Genomic DNA, 24,898 nt, shown 5'->3' with positions numbered 1-24,898 from the left:
AAACAGGAAATCAAAGAAGATAATGAAAATGTATAAATAAATCAGCAGCAATAACAACATATGTAATATCCTCATCTCGTCTGTTTGGTGTTCTTGCGTTGGAAAATCAAAAAATCGTATTGACAAAATGCCAACAGCTACTATATGTAAATAAAGCCTCCTCAAAATGTAAATTAGTCAGAAATGTGTCTCTGCTTCGAGCACGTCCTCAACACCTGTTTCAGTAAGTGTGCCTATCTCTGCGTGACGTTTACCATGGTTAACAACACCAAAAACAACGTAAATGGTGCAGAAAAACCAACATTTCGTCTCTAGGCTTCCACCTGACGTTAGCTTTGGAGAAGCATTAATAGGCGAGGGCACAGGCCTCATTTACATATACTTCAATAAACCACACAAAATAAAAAACTGTCGGGATCACCATTAATTCCAGCGCCGGATTACATAAGACACTGACTCGCAAAAGCCAAGGAATACTAAGGAACGCCTCTCCGCCAGTATCTCTGATGTCAGAAAGGGTTGGGAGAAATAACGTCCCGCAGTGCGATGTGCCAGCTAAGTAGGGCATGTCGGGAGCTGCCACCGCCAGCCCGCCTGCCTTCAGAACTCTCCTTTTGCAAGGGGGCGAACTGCTGCTTTCAAGCTCTCCCTCTGAAGACGATGCTGAGATCACAGAGTTGCGGAGATAAAGCGCCTGTGATTCTACTCCCCCACTTCCATCCCCTTCCCTCCTGCGCCCCACCCCCACTCGAGTCTCAAATTAAACTTGAATAAAGACAGACAGGGCAGCAGAGTTAATATGGAGCTGCCCTGCCCGGTCCCTGGCTGGTTGCGGTGTAATGACGAGCAGCCAAAGTTCAGCAGCACAGCCTTGAAGTCAGGCTGGTACCCAGTGAATGTAGCCAAGTTATCGTTACTCATTGTGTATTTATTATTACTTTTATTAATACGTGTTATTACTTTATTTTATTTTATTATTTCTCTTTTTTTTCTCTTCTCTCTTCATTGTTCGGAAGGGCCCGTCAGTAAGCATTTCACTGTTAGCTACACTTGTTGTTTACGAAGCATGTGACAAACAAAATTGGATTTGATTTGCATTGAGAGAGTTGCCAGACCAGTCGCTGTATGCTTATAAAGGGAGTCTCGAAGAAGATGGTGGCCACTGGCAAGGCCACAACTAACACCACCTATATCATTTCAGCCCTTGCTAATATTACCATTGAATTGCTGTTCAAAAAAAAATCTGGGGTACCAGTATTGCCTCAAGAGATTTTCCATGTTGCTTTGTTTGGACGGGCACCGTAGAAAATAGGTGAAATGTACTGCAATTTTACATCTAGGCATTGCTTTGTAGGTGTGTAGCCTTAGGACATGTTGAATAACAGTCCAAAGAAAAGAAGCGCTCTCTCACTGCGCTTGCAGAGTATCACTTATTTATTGAATGCCGACATTTCAGCCTCACCGACCGTCATCAGAGATCTTAACCAGTATTTCCTAGCACATCGCCATGTCAGTCTTGGAAGGGGGAACGGACTCGGACTCACACTATTCCCCATGTCTTACAGCAGTGGCTTCATCAAGCGCAAGCTCTTGGCATACTCTGGCCGTGACGCTGCAACTGCTGCTGTACTTGTGTTCACAGGAGAGAGAGATGGAGAGAGGGATAGAGAAAGGGAGGGAGTGAAAGGGAGATGGAGAATGGGAGAAAGGGAGAGGCCCAAGGCAGAGGGGGAGGCTTCTGCAAAAGAGAGGGCGAGTTGGACAGAGAGCCTTATCCTGGTAATGAAGAGGGACGGTCAACAAAGCCACCAGCAAAAATCCTATCCCTCTCTCCCTCTGCTACAGTCATCTGTTAATGTTTGCCTTTTCAATTGTTTGCACAGTGATTTCCGATGGGAATACACTTCACAGCACTAGCCTCTCAGTTCTTGTTACACTCTTCAATTGGACAGTAGTACTGTTTTCCTGTTTTTAGGGACAATAGCTTTAGGCGATCTCAACATCACGGCCATCTTTACAGACTAGGTTTCAAAATTTCTGTGGCATTACAGCTCTAGCATGGTCCCGTATCTCTTTGCGCTGTCATGCTAACGGCCATATCACTAGAAACACAGAGGCAGAAAGGTTGAATGCATATTCAATTCAAATTCAAATCTCTCTTTTTAAAGTCATCCCCCCCCCCCCCCACATTCCTCGACTTTTCCTAAATAAGTCTATTTAACGCAGGTATGTTCCGCAGAGCATCAAATCCTCTTGCAGTCACATGCAATTAAGACGTTTTGATTTCTAGATATTATCAGAAAGAGCAGATTCCGAAGTTTCCAAAACACTGACCTTTGACAATAACTCTCAAGATTGAAGAGATTAGCTCTATTTCAAAATGTCACTTTTTCAGAGAATAGCCCCTGTTCCATGCACTACACATAATGAGCATGTGGCAGCAGGCAGCCTACAATAACTTCATGAAAATGCCATTGTGTTCTTTGAATTTGTGTATTCATTTATTCTAATGTTATCAAACACCTCCACAAACACAACCAAATAGCATATACAATAGCATATATGAAATGTGTCTATTAGACTTATACTTGAATGTCGCAGTCAAAATGATTGCTCATTGGCTCAAATCGGGGTCCCTCGAGGCCCTGCTTTTCTAGTGATAGGAGTGCTACAGAGCACAAACAGTTCTGGGATTAGACTGCAATACCTCATTTTCCCTACTGATTTGGGAGCCATACAAAATGATATCAAATAGAAAACAGTCCAATAGTGACAGTGTTCACAGAAAGGCATTCACAGCGGGCATAGCTGCCTCGCTGCCTCACTGCTTGACACTTATGGGGCCAGCTAAGCTACTGGAGGAAAAGGAAGAGACAATAGATCGAGAGACTGAAAGAGAATGGGGAAAGGTGGAGAATTTCGTTACACTCAGGCTTCGGCTGAGTTTAAATCATAAGCTCCTAAGTGACTCCTGATAACATCAGCACAGTGGGAATCTGCCCAAGAGCCTGTCAGCAAGGAAGACGAAGAAGAAGAAGAAGAAGGGTAGGAGATAGAAAAAAAAACTGACGATAATGATTCACTTCAAACACCACCCTGGGAGCATTAAGCCTTCCCACTACAGCTCAATGAATTTAGGAGAGAGAGACTGAGAGAGAGAGAGAGACAGACAGAGAGCGAGACAGAGAGAGAGAGAGAGAGAGAGACACAGAGTGCTGGAAAGCACAAGCAGCGAAGCTAAGAAAGATAGCATCAGTTGAACACTTCCTCTGGTGCGTGGAAGTCAAAAGGAAAGAAGAAAAAAATGAGCCACAACCACTTTAATATAAACCATCTTCAGCATCTGTCGTAGGTAATAGTGTTTCTTAAGAGGTCAACAGATGCTTGCGTTGTAACTACCTTGCGGTGGAATGTGGAAAACAAGTGTACCAGACTGAGCGAACAGAACGACACTTAGCAACACACAGACATGTTCTTCAACCTTGACAGTGTTGATTGCTGGTTCGTCAAACATGAAACCCCTTGGAGTCTCCTTTATCTCAGCTCAACCGTAGGTTTTTGGTTTCTAACAACTTCACATCGCTCCTTGAATGTAACATATTTTCTGAATGATTCTCTTTTTTTATTGTGTAATACTAGATTACCGATTGCCTGTCCCTGACACTCATCTTCATGACAGGATAAAAGCATACGATTTCAGATTTTATTTTGATCGAAGACAACACATTGGGATTGGATCACTTTCAATGCAAACCAGCATACTTTATACAGGTACAGGCCAAGACAAAGACTGATTGGTATACTTCAGTCTGCCTCAGAATGACAGGATGTCAGGAGGCAGAGACTGTGGGCTCAGCCCATCTTTGACAAATGGGCAATTCTACGGCGACAGAAAGACGCCAAGACTCTGACTTTTCCACTTTAAAAGGATGCCAAACAAAAACCGTTGATTTCAAAGTTAAACAAACCATACAACTCTAGGACTTTCAACAGAACGTTTGACCAAAACAGATTCAATCGAAAAACTGTGAAGAGTAACAGAATGACGTTTTCCAACAACTCTATCAAATACTGCATTTAATCCAAAGTCATATTCAAAGATGTCTGCATAAAGAATGGGGTGTCAGATATGATATGACACCTTGACTTTGATCAAAATGTATTTTGGTTATTGAACTACAGTAAGTGCAGTGGATTAACACCCAGTAACAGAATGATGGTAGCAGAGTGACATCATTGGTCCAGCCCTGGTCGGTACTATACAGAGATGCATGGTGGTGTTTCCTGAATAGGTACACAAAGCTAGAACAATGATATTTCCTCCTTTGCATGGTTGGGTATTATTCTACACACTAGCTATTATTATAATGAGCTCAGACCCCAAATAATACCACATTTGGTTGGTCCGAAACGGACCAAATCTGTGCCAATCATAGACGTCTATGTTTCACAAGTTTGGACATCCCAGTACAACACAGTAGAGCACAGTACAGTAAAGTACAGTGGAGTTCAGTACAGTAAAATACAATGGAGTTCAGTACAGTAAAATACAGTGGAGTTCAGTACAGTAAAATACAGTGGAGTTCAGTACAGTAAAATACAGTGGAGTTCAGTACAGTAAAATACAGTGGAGTACAGTACAGTTTAGTAGACTATAAGCTAGTTTAGTACAGTAAAGTACAGTACAATACAGTAAATTATACTGTACTTTACTTGTGTGCTCTACTGTGCTGTACTAAACCATTATCTACTGTACAGTAAAGTACTGTACTTTATTGCACTGACCAATACTATACTCTACTGTAGTGTATTGTGCTGTTCAAACATGAAGCAGATGTCTATGATTGGTCCAGATTTGAACTGACCATATGTTCACTACTTTTCAATGTCCAGGGATGTCCGGTGTCGGTCAGTGCTCAGTGAGTGAGAGGGCTGTCTACAGTACATGGAAAGAGAGGGGGCTCATGGGTAGGTGTCAGTGATGACGGGGGAAAGATCTATACAGTTACATATTGGTATATTATTTGACGATATATCGTATAGTAATGTTTTGACAATATCGCAATATACTTTTTGCGCTAGTTTGCTGTACCGGCACAAAAACTCCAGTATTTTTCCTTCATAGCTTGTTCTCCATCTTCTTTTTAAACAGAAAGCCAATTTGTTTTCGGCACTTTTACTTCCATGACTGATCAAAGCTAGTTTTTCTCATGGCTCTCTCTTGTCCCTCCGCAGCAGACATGTGGTGAGCAATATGTTTGGAACATCGCATCGCAATAAATCACAGTATGGAATTGCAATACATATAGAATTGTGAGAATCGCAATACATATCATATTGGCACCTAAGTATCATCATAATATCGTATCGTGAGGTCCCTGGTAATTCTCAGCCCTAAGTGTCAATAAGAGCTGGAAGTGGTGACATTAACTGGAGAGAGAGTAGATAGACAGGGAGAGAGAGAGGGAGGTGGTGTCCAGACTGTTTTCACACTCTTGGTTTGACCATGAGACAGAAGGAGAAAGTAAACAGTAATGGTCTGAACATAACAGTGTGCCAGTGGAAGGGAGGACAGTAGAAGGTAACCCAACTGTCGTTTGAGACTACTATACATTTTCATTGCAGCCATTTCAGTTCAGTCATTCTGTTACTGATTTGGTAACAGAATAACACGCTATAATCACATAATAAATCATAAACCAAACGTTATCCGCAAAAACACTATCACTAATTAGCAGGTCTACCTTTACGGTACTTGTTACTTCTGTGAACTTTCATCATCCTCCCTCCTCATGAGGGACAGAAATGAGAAAATATCTTAAAGATATGTGGTGTTTTGGTAACAGAATGACAAGACACTGGGCAATATTTCTGAAACTTACAGATGGCAAATCATTTTGGCAAAACTAAATATAAATGATATTAGTTGGTAGGGGGGACATTACTTCAGCATTATTGTGTTTTGATGTATTTCTAATACCCTTTAAGACTGTTTCTGCTGGATGTTTTCTAAGATCCATTTTCCATCTGTTTGACCAGAAATCAAAGCCTTTGCTTATTCCTCATTTTTAAGATGGAAAATGTAGAGAGATTTATTTATGCCTCAATTTCTCAAAAGGTATTTACTCTTAGATGTCATTTGACACCCAATTTGATGTGCTCCTGTGAACTTCTCATGTCAGTGCTAATGGGTCTTTTTACATTAAAATTCCCAAATCTAGTGTAGGAAGTAGACCAGACACTGGTAAATTAGCCTGGTCCTAGATCCGTTTATGCGATGTAGAATAAAATAGAATAACTTTTCGCAGAAATGTAAATACAAGCAAGGCACTCAAACTAATTTACAGTAAAATAATTACACATGTACATTGGAAGGGGATATGCAGAGCAAAGTTTTGACTTGAGAAAATGTACGTTTGTAGCGTTCGATCTAATGTCCACAGTTAGTATGGATATTGGAATATAGTCCCAGTCAAAGTTCTCCCAGAGCTGTGTCACCCAGATCCACACTGAAGCTAATTTCTTAGCTAAGCTACCGCAGCTTTGAAAACAGGTTTCATGCAGCCCAAAGCTGAGGCTTTAGTCACACTGGTATGAGCCGCCGTTTGTAACATGCTATATTCTGTGGAAATGATTCATTCCTTGTCACAAAATGCAAACATTGCCATCTTTTGTGCCCACAAAATGCCAACGGTTATACACCGAAACCCCATGAGGGACTGTATGCCTCCCAAATGGCACCCTATTCCCTATATAGTTCACTACTTTTGACCAGGGCCTATATGTCTGTGGTCAAAAGTAGTGCACTATATAGGGAATATTTTGCCATTTGGGAGATCCATCCCGGCATCTGAACAAAGCTCTGCCTCGCACCCAGATGTTTATCAGCCAGGGCCCTTGGCTTTATGAGATAGTGCCTAGCGTCGCGCCATAGTGGCATTACTACCATCCACGAGACCACGATTTAATTCCCTCTTTGCATATGCCAATGGGATACGATTAAGAATGCAAACTGCACCTCGATCTATCTCTCCCTATCAAACACACCCACGAGGCTCATTGTTAGGCATGTAATAAAAATGTTAATGTTCTATTGAGCCCCGATAAGGCCTACCGCCGCCCACCTAGGCTCTTCTGATGTGCTTGTCAGGGCTGCGGATCACTTTCACATAAGGGACGCTATCTGGTAGCATTCCAAATGGCACCCTATTCCTCATATAGTGCACTGCTTTTGACCAGGGCCCTGACATTTGGGAGGCAACTGGCTGCCATTGCCCAAACTGAGGAGCTATTGTTGCAAAGCCAAGTAGGAGATTGATATACCAATAAAAAAGTGTAGAGAATAAAACCATATAGGAAGTCTCCACTTCCCCCTTCCTCGTGCCAATAAAAAATGATAGACAATCAGTTACCAGAGGGTGATGGTGATAATCCGATTAACAGGCAGGCTATTTAAAGAGGAGCGGAGGTAACCGTAGCAACATGCTACTCACATGAGAGGGTGTGATGTCATGTGTTATACCATGGTTGAAAAGTGTTTCCCCTTGATTGGACTCTTATTGATAATCCTTTAACGGACAATCTATCAAAAGGGGAGCGGTGCTACCTTTGAACACAGGGGAGGTGTGTGACGTGTCGATGTCACGTATACTCCCTCTCCGGTCTCTAGGTCACCAGGCTGCTGATTATCCCGCACACCTGTCACCATCGTCTCGCGCACCAGCGCCTCATGACACTCACCTGGACTCCATCACCTCCTTGATTATCTTCCCGATATCTGTCACTCCCCTTGGTTCTTTCTTCAGGTGTTACTGACTCGGTTTCATGTCGGTGCGTTGGTTGTGGCTATTGTTTTGTTTATTTATTAAAACACTCACTCCCTGTACTTGCTTCCCGACTCTCAGGGCGCTCTTTACGGTCAAAGCATGCCAAAGAGGAAAAGTGTTCCCTCTTGATTTAACTCTTTATTAAATTACCAATTTGAGGCATCAGGGCGAAATGCCAAAATCTATTTTATTTTATTAACTCTTAATTTACTAAGTACTAGGTTGACTAAGAACACATATTATTACAGCAACAATTTGGGGAAGGATATCCAATATCCAAGATTGAGAACATCTGGGACAGTTTTTCAGACACAGATTAGGCCGAGTCTTGGACTAAAAAGTGCTTTCAATTGAAAATATCCATTGAGAATGTTTTTTTTACTCCAGGACTAGGACAAAAATGTTTAAAATTAATGTTTCATTTATTTTGACTGTGACTTGGCAGCCCACAAAGGTACTGACTGGTCCAAAGATTGAACAAGAGTGTGTGTTTTCGGTTGATTGGACGAGTGATAGCACTATCTGTGGCTTCACAGGGAGCAGCAAATGTCAAATACGGCAAGATAAGCAGTGCTCAACCAGGCAGACTCCATGACCACTTTGTATTCAAATAGTTACATTTCTCTTACGGCTCTCTCTGGAGATGGACCTGACGCAGCATGTGTGATTTGGAATCCTAAACTAACCCTCCTGTATTTCTCATAAAGGATCCTAGACCACAAATCTAGATATAGAATACTTTGGGTTTTGAAGTCTATTTCAGCATGTGGATAAACATATATGTTCATAGTTTTGTATATAACCGTGTAAATACGAGGATAATACTATGTTGTGACTGTGAATGTGAATGTACGTACTTCAGAGCATCTCTGTCATACTCTTTGGTGAAACAATGTTAGCCTTGGGTGAGAAATGGGATATGGTTCTTCACAGTGACATTCATCCAAATGTTATTATAAATATTTTAAGCCCCAGTTCATAGCGTTTGTCTAAATTTAGTTAAGCTAAGACACCCACGGATACATTTCTTCGGGGGGCAGTCTCTAAATCGATGGTAGCCTGCGTATTATTTGTCTCATTATTATTAAGACAAAATAGATTTCAAGCCGCCAGACTGTCGGGGACACTAATGTAAAATCAAATTACGGGGTAACGAAGTTAAATAGTGTGCTTCGTTCGGCAGAGAACTCCCAAGTCTTGTGTTCTGAGAGATATGAGCTACACAGCTCCACACACTTTCTATGGACAATTTTAGATCTTTCATTTTTATTTTGTAAGCTTTCTAAAGAAAATTGCTAGATATATTGGACACAAAACTAAATTGTCATTATTGGAAATCAGTCCTTAAATAATCAAGTAGCCTAAAGATTCTCAGAACTGCAGCTGGATCAAAGGCCCATCTGTCAATCCAAGTCAAAAAAACTTTATTGAAGACTGTCACTTGCCCAGAGATAGAGATAGAAAACAACACTGACTTGTTTCTTTGAATATGGTCATTGATGATGCTCACTTTCTTTTTCAAAGCCAAGCATCCATCTAAGACAATGGGAAATGTTATGTCTACACCCACCTTTCTTCCAGACCCATATGTTTTTGTTGACCACCGGGCCCGGTTTTCCCCGGCGGTCCCCGTAGCATCCTCCTCATCTCCTAGCAGCCCCGCGGAAGCTGTATCTGAATCCTCCCCCTCCTCCAAATCCTCTCCCTCCTCCACATCCATCGTCTTGAGACGCTTAGGCGCTCTCTCGTATTCCCCTTCCTCGTATTCCTCAATGAGAGACATTGTTGATGAATAGCAACAATTTTTTGATGTTAGATTAATTCAACACCTGAGAAATAAATCACAAAAAGCAGTCCAGAAAGTTGCATGCACGTGGCTCTAAAACAGAATGTCGACCAAGCGAACTAGAATTCTGACAGCTGTGCGCATTGACGGTAATGCCACCCTCCAATACGCCCCCTTCTTGTGCGTGCACGTTCACTCTTTTTTTCACATTGCAGATTTTCTTCCATTGGACAACCTATGCTTCTGTTCTGAATATAGTCGTTGATTGGCTATGGCGGTTATGCGTAAAAAGCGAATATAGGATAGAAGCTTCTGTTTCGCGGAAGACGAGCCACAGTCTGTAGTCTACGTGCATACCATCAAAGAGTAGAACACTAGGCCTAATTAAAAGGTAAACAATGAAGCAAATGTATCCCATGACACTTCACATTTTAGTCATTTAGCAGATGCTCTGACTTACTGGAGCAATTATAGTTACGTAACCGACCTACCCAGTTAGCTCAGGAATTTCGAACCAGCGACCTTTTTAACAGCTAGGTGACCTGCCGCCCTACTTTCACATGCAAATAGCACTTCATTTCTATAGGCAATCCATAGGCTATTGGTCAAGTACGATTCTGTTATTACTATGTACTAGTACGGTAGTATTAGACTTAGAACTACACAATGAAGAAAACAGTCTAGTTGTTTCAACTAATTATTAAGTAACTGAATCCACGTGTTAGGTTACCTGAACTGAAAAAAATATTTGGAGCAAACTTAGCTCCCAAATGCATGTGGGCATCTTACCTAAAAAGGCTGTGGAACCAGCAGGGTTGGAATAATGCAGGGGCTTACCGGGGCTGAAGCCCCTGGGCCCAGGCCAGTGGGGGGCCCAAGAGGTAACACTTTTGTATTTAAGTAAACAAATATATATATATTTATATATATATATATATAATACCAGTCAAAAGTTTGGACACAGCAATCATTCCAGGATTTTTCTTTAGTTTTACTATTTTCTACGTTGTAGAATAATTGTGAGGACACCAAACAATGAAATAACACATATGGAATCATGTAGTAACCAAAAAAGTGTTAAACAAATCAAAATATATTTTATATTTAAAATTCTCAAAAGTAGCCACCCTTTGCCTTGATGACAGCTTTGCACACGCTTGGCATTCTCTCAACTACCTTCATGAGGTAGTCACCTGGAATGCATTTCAATTAACAGGTGTATCTTGTTAAAAGTTCATTTGTGGAATTTCTTTCCTTCTTAACCCTTTCATGCATGAGTTCCAAATATCTCTAACGGTCGTCCCAGCGTGAGTTTTTTTAATCCACGTGATGTTAGAACGTTCTCTCCATTCCAGAATGTGATTGTTATGCAACAGTATATTTAATCCACGCTGCCCTTAAACCAAGGAATTTAGACAGCTTTTATTTCAACTTCAATTTCAAATTATTTTCTAACAAGTTTTTATTTTCTAAGAACAGTTTCATTCATTTACATAAAAATAGTAATTTTTACTGTTGCGGACAACTTCTTTTTTGGGACATTTCTGACCCCGACAAAATTCCCCAAGCACTTACCAATTGTTTGTGCAGTTCAAGTCTGCAGACATTTGCGCTTCTTCCGTCAGAACAGGATCTGCACACGTGTTCACATTTTCCACCTGTTGCCCGCATCGCAGTCATTGTTGTTTTAGTTACTAATAATAACTTTGGAAATGTGTGTGTTTCTATCAAAGTAAGTGTCTTATTACGTTGTAATAGTTTCTGTATGTCGTTTGTATTGTAGCTTACTGTATGTGTGGAGCATAATCTATTTGTGTATATTCCGTATAACCGCGGACATGTGGCTGTGATTGGGAGTTTCATAGGGCGGCGCACAATTAGCCCAGTGTTGTCCGAGTTTGGCCGGTGTAGGCCATCATTGTAAAAATAATTAGTTGTTAAATGTCTTGCCTAGTGAAATAAATAAAAAATATGACCATGGTTTGTTTATTTGGTCTATTCAGCATAGCTCTGTTCTGCCCTGCCCTGCCCCCTTGTGGAGTTCAAAAGGTAGTTTCTTATTGTCGTAACTCAAATTTGTGATTTTGTCAATGCAATATACTATTTTTTATAGCAGTGTTTATTATGTTACTTCTTTGTAATATTGTTTTATTGCTATATCCTTATATTGTATTCTAATGAATAATTCCTCTTTATTCTGTACTTTCAGAAACCACAAACAGGATTTGCCAATATCATAACTGGAGCTGGAGCTGGACATCTTTGGAGCAGAAGATTGAGGCCAGCTTTAGAACGCTAGCGTACACTCCATAACAGTTTTACTGGATGAAAACACAGCAAGAAAACACACAGGCCAACATGTATTTTGTCAACTTCCTCTGCTTACTTCCCCTGATGCCAGACAGGCAGACTTTGCAGTGCCTCCGTGTGCGACTACCTTGAGCAGTAGTTTGAGGGACTTTGCAGGGAAAATGCCGTGCAGTGAGGCGTAGGGGATTGTCTACAGCAGGACGACCCCCAGTGGATCGGCGCCGAGGGGTGTGGTGCTCCTCCAGCAGCTCTCTCATGAGGTTCTCTCTATACTTTTGGTAGGTAATTACTTTACCTATGAGGGAGTGTGGAGGATGAGGAAAGTTAGAGGATGATGAGGCAGTGGGCAGGTGGGTGAGACTATAATTGTCACTATAATTGCATAATGTATTTGAATGTGAACTGTACGTCCAATTACCAAAAATACCTTGTTCAGTAATCATCTCACCTGTTAGTTGGCGGTGAACTATGCTGCCGTTGAGGACAGCAGTGTCGATCAGATGGAAAAATATCTTCTTATACCACTTGCTCGATTTCCGAGTGCATTCCACAATGCATTCCACAATGCATTCCACAATGCATTCCACAATGCATTCCACAATGCATTCCACAATGCATTCCACAATGCATTCCACAATGCATTCCACAATGCATTCCACAATGCATTCCACAATGTCCGCCTTATCCACTGCCCACATTTTAAGGTTATAATCAAGCACACAGTCTGGTTTGATTTTTCTCTCTCCCGTCAGGTGGTCCATCTTCCCTGAGGCCGACATGGTTGCTGTATGGACAGTGGAGAGGACATGGACGTCTCGCTTGTCATGCCACTTTACTGCCAGCTGTTGACCGTTCTCCTTGAACTCCACCTCTCTCTGTATCTTCCTGCATCCGAATGCCGGCATCCCCTTCCTGTTCCAACTTACTGTGCCACAGGCACCTGTGCTGATGGAGAGCAGATGCTGGAAGAGTGTGGGACTACTGTAACAATTGTCCATGTACAAAGTGTGTCCCTTGCCGAGATGAGGAGCCAGCATGGTCATCACCAAACCCCAAGCCCCTCTTAATGTTAGATGTCAGTGGTGGACTCTTTGTAAACTATAATGGCAAATCCTGTCTTCACGTCACACATGACAAAGAACTTGACCCCAAACCTGTGCCTTTTGGAGGGAATATATTGGCAGAACGCCAGCCAACCTTTCCATAACATCAGGGACTCATCAATGCATAGGTCCTTGTATGGCACAAAGACCCGACCAAATGCTGATGTCAGGCTGAAAAGAACATTTCTTATTTTGTATAATGGGTCACTTAGGATGGCAGTAGCATTGTTGACGAAATGCAGGCATCGCAGCAGAACTAGGAAGCGGTCTTGGGAAAAGAGGGTGGCAAAGAAGGGAGTTGCAAACATAGGATCTGTGCTCCAGTATTCTCTTAGGGAGTTCTTCTTTACTACCCCCACGAGGACTGTCACCAAATCAAATCAAAGTTTATTTGTCACGTGCGCTAAATCCAACAGACCTTACAGTGAAATGCTTACTTACAGGCTCTAACCAATAGTGCAAAAAAGGTATTAGGTGAACAATAGGTAGGTAAAGAAATAAAAGAACAGTAAAAATACTCTATAAAGGCTATATGCAGTAGCGAGGCTATAAAAGTAGCAAGGCTACATACAGACACTGTTTAGTCGGGCTGATTGAGGTAGTATGTACATGTAGATATGGTTAAAGTGACTATGCATATATGATGAACAGAGAGTAGCAGTAGCGTAAAAGAGGGGTTGGCGGGTGGTGGGTGGGACACAATGCAGATAGCCCGGATAGCCAATGTGCGGGAGCACTGGTTGGTCGGCCAATTGAGATAGTATGTTGAATGTATAGTTAAAGTGACTATGCATATATGATTAACAGAGAGTAGCAGCAGCATAAAAAGAGGGGTTGGGGGGGCACACAATGCAAATAGTCTGGGTAGCCATTTGATTACCTGTTCAGGAGTGGCTTTATAGCTTCAGGGTAAAATCTTTTGAGAAGCCTTTTTGTCCTAGACTTGGCACTCCGGTACCGCTTGCCATGCGGTAGTAGAGAGAACAGTCTATGACTGGGGTGGCTGGGGTCTTTGACAATTTTTAGGGCCTTCTTCTGACACCGCCTGGTGTAGAGGTCCTGGATGGCAGGGAGCTTAGCCTCAGTGATGTACTGGGCCATGCGCACTACCCTCTGTAGTGCCTTGCGGTCAGAGGCCAATGTCGTTACGTTGTATTAGTTAATGTGACGACTGCTGCTCATCGAATGATTAATGGTTTATAATTGCGTGATTAAATGTATCAGGCAATTATTAACTCATAAACCTGGGGCACCATGGGATAATTTATTTTATTGAGTTTCTATTTCCCAAATTAACTCAAAGAATATCAGAATATCGATTTTACAACAGTCGCTAATTAATCAATTTCCTCTACAGTCTCATTCTGAACGTCGCATAATCCAGGAATCTGCACAAACCCGGGTCCCACCAATGACTTCGTAACACACCAATTTTAGTTGATTATTTATTTACTAGAAAGCTAAAATGTTAATAAAAGATACACATACACAAAAACACAGTCTAGGCTATTGATTAGAACTTAGTATAAAGGGCAAACACACTATGAAGCGTGTTACCCAAAATGGGGATTTCAAAATGAGAGAAAAAGAGAAAGTACATGAGAGAAACATACATTTGGGTGCATTTGTCAGCTATGCTTATTTATTTTATTATTATTATTATTATCTATTTTAACCCCTTTTCTCCCCAATTTCGTAGTATCCAATTATTAGTAGTTACTATCTTGTCTCATCGCTACAACTCCCGTACGGGCTCGGGAGAGACGAAGGTCAAAAGTCATGCGTCCTCCGAAACACAACCCAACCAAGCCGCACTGCTTGTTAACACAGCACACATCCAACCCGGAAGCCAGCCGCACCAATGTGTCAGAGGAAACAACGTGCACCTGGCGACCTTGGTTAGCGCGCACTGCGCACCTCCCAGTCGCGGCCGGCTGCGACAGAGCCTGGTCGCGTACCCAAAGTCTCTGGTGGCACAGCTAGCGCTGCGATGCAGTGCCCTAGACCACTGGCCACCTGGGAGGTTGCTATGCTTATTTGAACCCTAACCTTGCCCCGAACTGCCGCTCTTATGGGTCAGAATATAATTATGTAATTACGTGTTGAAGGTCTCCGTGGATTCTCCGTGTGGACCGTTTAGGCTTCTCAATGACACACTTCTCTGGTGCAACTCTCTGGTTGTCCTCATGATGTCAGTGTCCTTTTGGCTTAGTGGCCCAATTAATGCAACCATACTCTCGGTGTTGCAGCTGTAAAACCTTTTGAGGATCTCAGGACCCATGCCAAATCTTTTTAGTTACCCGAGGGGGAATAGGCTTTGTCGTGCCCTCTTCACGACTGTCTAGTTTGTTGTTGATGTGGACACCAAGGAACTTGAAGCTCTTAACCTGCTCCACTACAGCCCTGTCGATGAGAATGGGGGCGTGCTCAGTCCTCCGTTTCCTGTGGTCCACAATCATCTCCTTAGTCTTTTTGACCAAAGATGTTATAACAAAATGAGGTGAGTAAGGGTTCACTTATTTTTTTTGGACTTCCGGAAATGAAGGGTGGGATGTGAACGATGGTAGACAACACACCCCTTCAACATGCATACTATAAACAGACCAAACTCATCTTGTCTTCTCTTATTATCTTTGGTTTCTGTGAGGGAAAAAAAGCATGGCTGCACGCCGAAACTGTCACGACTTCTGCCGAAGTCATTGCCTCTCCTTGTTCGGGCGGTGCTCGGCGTTCGACGTCACCGGTCTTCTAGCCATCATTGATCCATTTTTCATTTTCCATTGGTTTTGTCTTCGGGTGGATGGTCGAATACTATCCGGAATTGGCGGGTGAACTCCTCAAAATGGTCCAACGCCGCATCCTCCTTTCTACACACAGCACTGGCCCATTCCAGGGCTTTCCCGGTGAGGCATGAGACGAGGGCGTAACTCTTCTCACGGTCAGATGGTACTGGGGAGACCGTGGCCAGATAAAAGTTCAGCTTAAGGAGGAAGCCCTGGCAGCCGGCAGTATCTCCGTTGTATCCCGTGGGTAGGGATAAATGGATCTTCGGCTCCGGAGGGGAAAAAGCGTTCAAGGGAGATTCCGGTTGTGGTGGTGGTGGTGGCGCTGGAGAAACTCCCTGTCTCTCCCAGCGATCCATATTCTGGACAATGCGATCCATGACGGAGCTTAAACAGTCAATCTCCTCCGCTTGTTCCCGAACGCGTTCCTCCACCTCCATGAGCGTAGTGTCCTCTCCTGCTGACTTCATATATATTGGTCAGAGATTCTGTCAGATATATGTGTATAGGTGGCAGGGAAGTCAGGCGCAGGAGAGTCAAACGGAGTGTAAAATTGAGTCTTTTAACCTGTTGCGACGACCAAACCCGGATCCGGGATTCTATTCTATGAGACCTAAGCTCATTACCATAACGCAACGTTAACTATTCATGAAAATCGCAAATGAAATGAAATAAATATGCTATCTCTCAAGCTTAGCCTTTTGTTAACAACACTGTCATCTCAGATTTTCAAAATATGCTTTTCAACCATAGGAAAACAATCATTTGTGTAACAGTAGCTAGCTAGCGTAGCATTTAGCGTTAGCATTAGCGTTAGCATTTAGCAGGCAACTATCACAAAAACAAGTAAAGCCTTCAAATAAAATAACTTACCTTTGAAGAACTTCTGATGTTTTCAATGAGGAGACTCTCAGTTAGATAGCAGATGCTCAATTTTTCCAAAAAGATTCTTTGTGTATTAGAAATAGCTCCGTTTTGTACATCGCATTTGGCTACCAAAAAAAAAAAAAAAAAAAAACGAAAATTCAGCCCTCAAAACGAGAACTTTTTTCCAAATTAACTCCATAATATCGACTGAAACATGGCAAACGTGGTTTAGAATCAATCCTCAAGGTGTTTTTCCACATATCTCTTCGATGATATATCCTTCGTGGAAGCCTGGTTTCTCCTTGCTCTCAAATGGAAAAATAATTGCACCTGGCTTTACGCTCCAATTTCGACGCAGGGACACCAGGCGGACACTTGGAAAATGTAGTCTCTTATGGTCAATCTTCCAATGATATGCCTACAAATACGTCACAATGCTGCTAACACCTTGGGGGAACGACAGAAAGTGTAGGCTCATTCCTTGCGCAATCACAGCCATATAAGGAGACAATGGAAAACAGAGCTTCAGAGATTCTGCTCATTTCCTGGTTGACGCATCATCTTGGTTTCGCCTGTAGAATGAGTTCTGGGGCACTTACAGACAATATCTTTGCAGATTCTGAAACTTCAGAGTGTTTTCTTTCAAAAACTGTCAAGAATATGCATAGTCGAGCATCTTTTCGTGACAAAATATCGCGCTTAAAACGGGAACGTTTTTTATCCAAAAATGAAATAGCGCCCCTAGAGATCAAAGAGGTTAATAAATGTCCAAGTAACATGCTCCATAACACTAAATAGAAAAATGAATATAAACAAATATGGGTACGAAGACCCGTCGCGCACCTATACAAAAAACCACTACACTGACAATAAACAATCTCTGACAAAGACATGAGGGGAAACAGAGGGTTAAATACACAACAGGTAATGAATGGGATTGAAAACAGGTGTGTGGGAAGACAAGACAAAACCAATGGAAAATGAACAATGGATCAATGATGGCTAGAAGACTGGTGACGTCGAACACCGAGCACCGCCCGAACAAGGAGAGGCAACGACTTCGGCAGAAGTCGTGACAGAAACGAATCATCGTCAGATTACTTTTGATTTCTAGAAAGTATTTTACTCAATTATTTAGATCAATGGTGAGCTCACCCGTGATGTGATTAATTATACAAAGTAGTTGCTATTAGCTAATTAATATTGTAGTTTATGTCAGCCGGGAGTTAGAAAATATGACCACTTGTGTTGCATCAATCTTTCCTCAGTTAGCTGTAGGACAAATGTAGCCTACATTTTTCCGGTTAGGATGATTGTGTTATGCAATAAATACTTTTGTGAATATCTGAACATTGCATCCAAAAATAAACTGCTCACATTCTGGACATAACTTTGTAAGGACTGTGTTTGTGTAAATAGTTTCTGAAAAAAGTGTGGCCAGCTCAAATGTCCGTTCTAAATTAGCATTCTAAATAAGCGTTCTGATCACACAGGTGTGATCGTACGCTTCAGGGACCACTGTAGAACGATCACACCCGTGTGGGGGTATGTGTGAAAGGGTTAATGCATTTGAACCAATCAGTTGTGTTGTGACAAGATAGGGGTGCTATACAGAAGATAGCCCTATTTGGTAAAGACCAAATCCATATTATGGCATGACCAGCTCAAATAAGCAAAGAGAAAACACAATCCATCATTACTTTAAGACATGAAGGTCAGTCAATTTCAATAACTTTGAACGTTTCTTCAAGTGCAGTCGCAAAAACCATCAAGCGCTATGATGAAACTGGCTCTCATGAGGACCGCCACAGGATAGGAAGACCCAGAGTTACCTGTGCTGCAGAGGATATGTTCATTAAAGTTACCAGCCTCAGAAATCAGCAATTAACTGCACCTCAGATTGCAGCCTAAATAAATTAATCACAGAGTTCAAGTAACAGACACATCTCATTATCAACTTTTCAGAGGAGACTGCGTGAATCAGGCCTTCAAGATCAAATTGCTGCAAAGAAACCACTACTAAAGACCAAAAATAATAAGAAGAGACTTGCTTGGGGCAAGAAACACAATCAATGGACATTAGACCGGTGGAAATCTGTTTTTTCGTCTGACGAGTCCAAATTTGAGATTTGTCTTTGTCAGACGCAGAGTAGGTGAACGGATGATCTCCATGTGTGGGATTCCCACCGTGAAGCATGGAGTAGGAGGTGTGATGGTGTGGGGGTGCTTTGCTGGCGACACTGTCAGTGATTTATTTAGAATTCAAGGCACACTTAACAAGCATGGATACCAGAGCATTCTGCAGCGATACGCCATCCAATCTGGTTTGTGCTTAGTGGGCCTATCATTTTTTTTTCAACAGGACAATGACCCAAAACATACCTCCAGGTTGTGTAATGGCTATTTGACCAAGAAGATGGAGTGCTTCATCAGATGACCTGCCCTCCACGATCACCCGACCTCAACCCAATTGAGACGGTTAAGGATGAGTTGGACCGCAGAGTGAAGGAAAAGCAGCCAACAGGTGCTCAGGATATGTGGGAACTGCCTGAAGACTGTTGGAAAAGCATTCCAGGTCGCTACCCCATGAAGTTGGTTAAGAGAATGCCAAGAGTTTGCAAAGCTGTCATCAAGGCTAAAATATATTTTGATTTGTTTAACACTTTTTTGCTTACTACATTATTCCATATGAATTATTTCATAGTTTTGATGTCTTCACTATTATTCTACAAGGTATATAATGGTGAAAAATAAAGAAAAACTGTTGAATGAGTAGATGTGTCCAAACTTTTGACTGGTACTGTATATATATGTATATATATATGAAGGAAATACAGTGCCTTGCGAAAGTATTCGGCCCCCTTGAACTTTGCGACCTTTTGCCACATTTCAGGCTTCAAACATAAAGATATAAAACTGTATCTTTTTGTGAAGAATCAACAACAAGTGGGACACAATCATGAAGTGGAACGACATTTATGGGATATTTCAAACTTTTTTAACAAATCAAAAAATGAAAAATTGGGCGTGCAAAATTATTCAGCCCCTTTACTTTCAGTGCAGCAAACTCTCTCCAGAAGTTCAGTGAGGATCTCTGAATGATCCAATGTTGACCTAAATGACTAATGATGATAAATACAATCCACCTGTGTGTAATCAAGTCTCCGTATAAATGCGCCTGCACTGTGATAGTCTCAGAGGTCCGTTAAAAGCGCAGAGAGCATCATGAAGAACAAGGAACACACCAGGCAGGTCCGAGATACTGTTGTGAAGAAGTTTAAAGCCGGATTTGGATACAAAAAGATTTCCCAAGCTTTAAACATCACAAGGAGCACTGTGCAAGCAATAATATTGAAAAGGAAGGAGTATCAGACCACTGCAAATCTACCAAGACCTGGCCGTCCCTCTAAACTTTCAGCTCATACAAGGAGAAGACTGATCAGAGAGGCAGCCAAGAGGCCCATGATCACTCTGGATGAACTGCAGAGATCTACAGCTGAGGTGGGAGACTCTGTCCATAGGACAACAATCAGTCATATATTGCACAAATCTGGCCTTTATGGAAGAGTGGCAAGAAGAAAGCCATTTCTTAAAGATATCCATAAAAAGTGTCGTTTAAAGTTTGCCACAAGCCACCTGGGAGACACACCAAACATGTGGAAGAAGGTGCTCTGGTCAGATGAAACCAAAATTGAACTTTTTGGCAACAATGCAAAACGTTATGTTTGGCGTAAAAGCAACACAGCTGAACACACCATCCCCACTGTCAAACATGGTGGTGGCAGCATCATGGTTTGGGCCTGCTTTTCTTCAGCAGGGACAGGGAAGATGGTTAAAATTGATGGGAAGATGGATGGAGCCAAATACAGGACCATTCTGGAAGAAAACCTGATGGAGTCTGCAAAAGACCTGAGACTGGGACGGAGATTTGTCTTCCAACAAGACAATGATCCAAAACATAAAGCAAAATCTACAATGGAATGGTTCAAAAATAAACATATCCAGGTGTTAGAATGGCCAAGTCAAAGTCCAGACCTGAATCCAATCGAGAATCTGTGGAAAGAACTGAAAACTGCTGTTCACAAATGCTCTCCATCCAACCTCACTGAGCTCGAGCTGTTTTGCAATGAGGAATGGGAAAAAATTTCAGTCTCTCGATGTGCAAAACTGATAGAGACATACCCCAAGCGACTTACAGCTGTAATCGCAGCAAAAGGTGGCGCTACAAAGTATTAACTTAAGGGGGCTGAATAATTTTGCACGCCCAATTTTTCAGTTTTTGATTTGTTAAAAAAGTTTGAAATGTCCAATAAATGTCGTTCCACTTCATGATTGTGTCCCACTTGTTGTTGATTCTTCACAAAAAAATACAGTTTTATATCTTTATGTTTGAAACCTGAAATGTGGCAAAAGGTCGCAAAGTTCAAGGGGGCCGAATACTTTCGCAAGGCACTGTATATACTGTATAAATTAGATTTCCAGCATATGTTTTATATTTTTCACTGCAACCGCCAACCACAGGAATCCTCAGGAGCCCGCTCTCAATGAGTGTAGACAGCCTGCTGCCACTTTGCTAATCATCAGATTGGGGAGTAGGGGAGGTAGGGGGCCACGTGGGTAACTGGTGGACCCTGCCTTGATTGGGTAATTGATTCATCATTTTTAAAAAGCATAATACATAAATGTGTGCATCGAATTGCTTCTTGGTGCACGGATTTGTTTACAGAAAATGATGGTGTGCCAGGCAGGGGATTTCTTAATCTGGCCCTGGGAGGGAACCTGTTACGTACACAGTGCTTTTAACATACAGTATTCCCAATTTACATATTTGACACATATGCCATAACATTGTGCATGTTCATTTTTTACAATAATTTGTATATTAACATTTCCTCAACAGGGATTTGAACTCACAACCTCTTGGGTCAACCAACCTCTTGGGTCATGACATTCCGATCTTCCTGGTATCACTTAATCTGACTATTCTCTCAATATTGATTTGATTTACTTATTTCTGCAATGTTAGATTTTTCTGTATAGTTGTCTAATGTTGGTGGGGCATATTGCTCTGTTTTAATGTTACTCCTTAATCACTATGATAAATAAAATATATTTTCTTGAGTGTACTTTTAGCACTCTGGACACTCTTTCCCACCTGGACAAAAGGAACACCTACGTGAGAATCCTATTCATTGACTACAGGTCAGCGTTCAACACCATAGAGCCCTCAAAGCTCATCACTAAGCTAAGGACCCTGGGACTAAACACCTCCTTCTGCATCTGGATCCTGGACTTCCTGACGGGCCGCCCCAAGGTGTTAAGGGTAGGTAACAACACATCTGCCACGCTGATCCTCAACACTGGGGCTCATCCGGGGTACGTGCTCAGTCCCCTCCTGTACTCTCCTGTACTCTCCTGTACTTCCAACGATGAGACAGCATACATGGAGGAGGTGGCCGTGTGGTGCCAGGATAACAACCTCTCCCTCAACGTGATCAAGACAAAGGAGATGATTGTGGACTACAGGAAAAGTAGGACTGAGCATGCTCCCATTCTCATCGACGTGGCTGTAGTGGAGCAGGTCCTTAGTCTCCACATCACCAACAAACTAGAATGGTCCAAACACACCAAGACAGTCATGAAGAGGACTGAGATCCTCAAAAACAGCTGCACCATCGAGAGCATCCTGACTGGTTGCATCACTGCCTGGTATGGCAACTGCTCGGCCTCCGACCGCAAGGCACTACAGAGGATAGTGCGTACGGCCCAGTACATCACTGGGACCCAGCTTCCTGCCATCCAGGACCTCTATACCATAACGTGTCAGAGGAAGGCCCTAAAAATTGTCAGACTCCAGCCACCCTAGTCATAGACTGTTCTCTCTGCTACAGCATGGCAAGCAGTACTGGAGCGCCAAGTCAAGGTCCAAAAGGCTTCTTAACAGCTTCTACCCCCAAGTCATAAGACTCCTGAACAGCTAATCAAATGGTTACCCAAACTATTTGCATTGTCCCCTGCACCCACCCCCTGTTTTACGCTGCTGCTACTCTCTGTTTATTATCTATACATAGTCACTTAATATTAATATTTTTTTTTTCACACTTATTTTTCTTAAAACTGCATCTTTGGTTAAGGGCTTGTAGGTAAGCATTTCACTGTAAGGTTGTATTCAACGCATGTGACAAATACAAATTGATTTCATTAGATTTTCTGTCTTATAAATTAATTATATGTACCCATTGATTCTTGAAGAATATAACAGAAGCCAAAATATAAGCTTGTTCTAGTCATTAAAACTAATTTTTCAACCAATCCACACATTTCTTGTTAACAAACTATAGTTTTGGCAAGTCGGTTAGGACATCTACTTTCAGAAACAATACATTTTTCCAACAATTGTTTACATACAGATTATTTCACTTATAATTCATTGGATCACAAATCCAGTTGGTCAGAAGTTTACATACACTAAATTGACTGTGCCTTTAATGCCTTTAAACAGTTTGGAAATTTTCAGAAAATGATGCCATGGCTTTAGAGGCTTCTGATAGTATATAAACACCATGGGACCACGCAGCCGTCATACCGCTCAGGAAAGAGACGCATTCTGTCTCCTAGAGATTGTAACGTTCTGGGTGTTGTGAGTGGGAAGTCAGGTGCAGGAAACAGAGAGTTCAATATAGTGTTCTTTTAATGCACAGACGATGAACAACGGCCACCCCACGAAACACTGGGTGCTCAAAACAAATGCCCCAGACACGGGGGACAAAAACTGTCCAGCAAACTCCACGAACATAAACCAACACGTTCATCTACACCAAACACAAAGGTTACAATAATTAATCCCGCACTCAAAACAGGTGTAACCAATAAACACATAAGAAGGGGGAGGAAAGAATCAGTGGCAGCTAGTAGGCCGGCGACGATGACCGCCGAGCGCCACCCGAACGGGAAGGGGAGCCACCTTCGGTCGAAGTCGTAACAGTACCCCCCCTGACGCGCGGCTCCAGCAGCGAGCCGACACCGGACTCAAGGTCGACCCGGAGGACGAGGCGCAGGGCGATCCGGATGGAGGCGATAAAAATCCCTCAACATTGATGGATCCAAAATGTCCCCCACCGGTACCTAGCACCTCTCCTTCGGACCGTACCCCTCCCAGTCCACGAGGTACTGCAGGCCCCTCACCCGGCGTCTCGAGTCCAGAATGGCCCATATCGTGTACGCCGGGGACCCCTCGATGTCCAGAGGGGGAGGAGGGACCTCCGGCCCTCACCGTCCTGCAGCGGAACAGCTACCACCGGCCTGAGGAGAGACACATGAAACGAGGGGTTAATACGATAATAGGAAGGGAGTTGTAATCGATAACACACCTTGTTTATTCACCTCAGGACTTTGAAGGGCCCTACACAGTGTGGCCCCAGCTTCCGGCAGGGCAAGCGGAGGGGCAGGTTTCGGGTCGAGAGCCAGACCCTGTCCCCCAGTACAAACACGGGGGCCTCACTGCGGTGGCGGTCAGCACTCCTTTTCTGCCGTCCACTAGCTTGTTGGAGGGATTCCTGGACGGCCCTCCAGGTCTCCTTGGAGCGTTGCACCCATTCCTCCACCACAGGAGCCTCGGTCTGGCTCGGATGCCATGGTGCCAGGACCGGCTGGTACCCCAACACACACTGAAAGGGGGACACGTTAGTAGAGGAGTGGCGTAGTGAGTTCTGGGCCATTTCAGCCCAGGGGATGTATCTCGCCCACTCCCCTGGCCGGTCCTGGCAAAATGACCGCAGAAACCTACCCACTTCCTGGTTCACTCTCTCCACCTGCCCATTACTCTTGGGGTGATAACCGGAGGTCAGGCTGACCGAGACCCTCAGACACTCCATGAACGCCCTCCATACTCGGGACGTGAACTGGGGGCCCCGATCAGAAACGATGTCCTCCGGCACCCCGTAGTGCCGGAAGACGTGGGTGAATAATGCCTCCGCAGTCTGTAGGGCCGTAGGGATACCGGGCAATGTGAGGAGACGGCAGGACTTAGAGAACTGATCCACAATCACCAGAACCGTAGTGTTCCACTGAGATGGGGGGAGATCGGTCAGGAAATCTACAGATAGATGAGACCATGGCCGTTGTGGAACGGGGAGGGGTTGTAACTTCCCTCTAGGAAGGTGCCTAGGAGCCTTACTCTGGGCGCATACCGAACAGGAGGAAACATAAACCCTAACGTCCCTA

General features: G+C 43.0%; 1 protein-coding gene across 1 annotated transcript in view; it reads right to left on the bottom strand.

Annotated features, from left to right (window-relative positions):
* Positions 1 to 9,723, bottom strand: part of LOC139369663 (heterogeneous nuclear ribonucleoprotein L-like) — a 60,706-nt gene extending 50,983 nt beyond the window's left edge. Inside the window, exon 1 of the mRNA XM_071108928.1 lies at positions 9,397 to 9,723. Coding sequence (XP_070965029.1) covers positions 9,397 to 9,609 — 213 coding nt within the window. The 5' untranslated portion in view covers positions 9,610 to 9,723. The remainder of the gene's footprint in view (positions 1 to 9,396) is intronic.
* Between the last annotated feature and the right edge of the window lie 15,175 nt (positions 9,724 to 24,898).

This window comes from Oncorhynchus clarkii, chromosome 17, assembly GCF_045791955.1.
Source record: "Oncorhynchus clarkii lewisi isolate Uvic-CL-2024 chromosome 17, UVic_Ocla_1.0, whole genome shotgun sequence".
NCBI classification, from domain to species: Eukaryota; Metazoa; Chordata; class Actinopteri; order Salmoniformes; family Salmonidae; genus Oncorhynchus; species Oncorhynchus clarkii.
The sequence above is the reverse complement of the archived record's forward strand: the minus strand, read 5'-3'. Positions and strand labels throughout refer to the sequence as shown.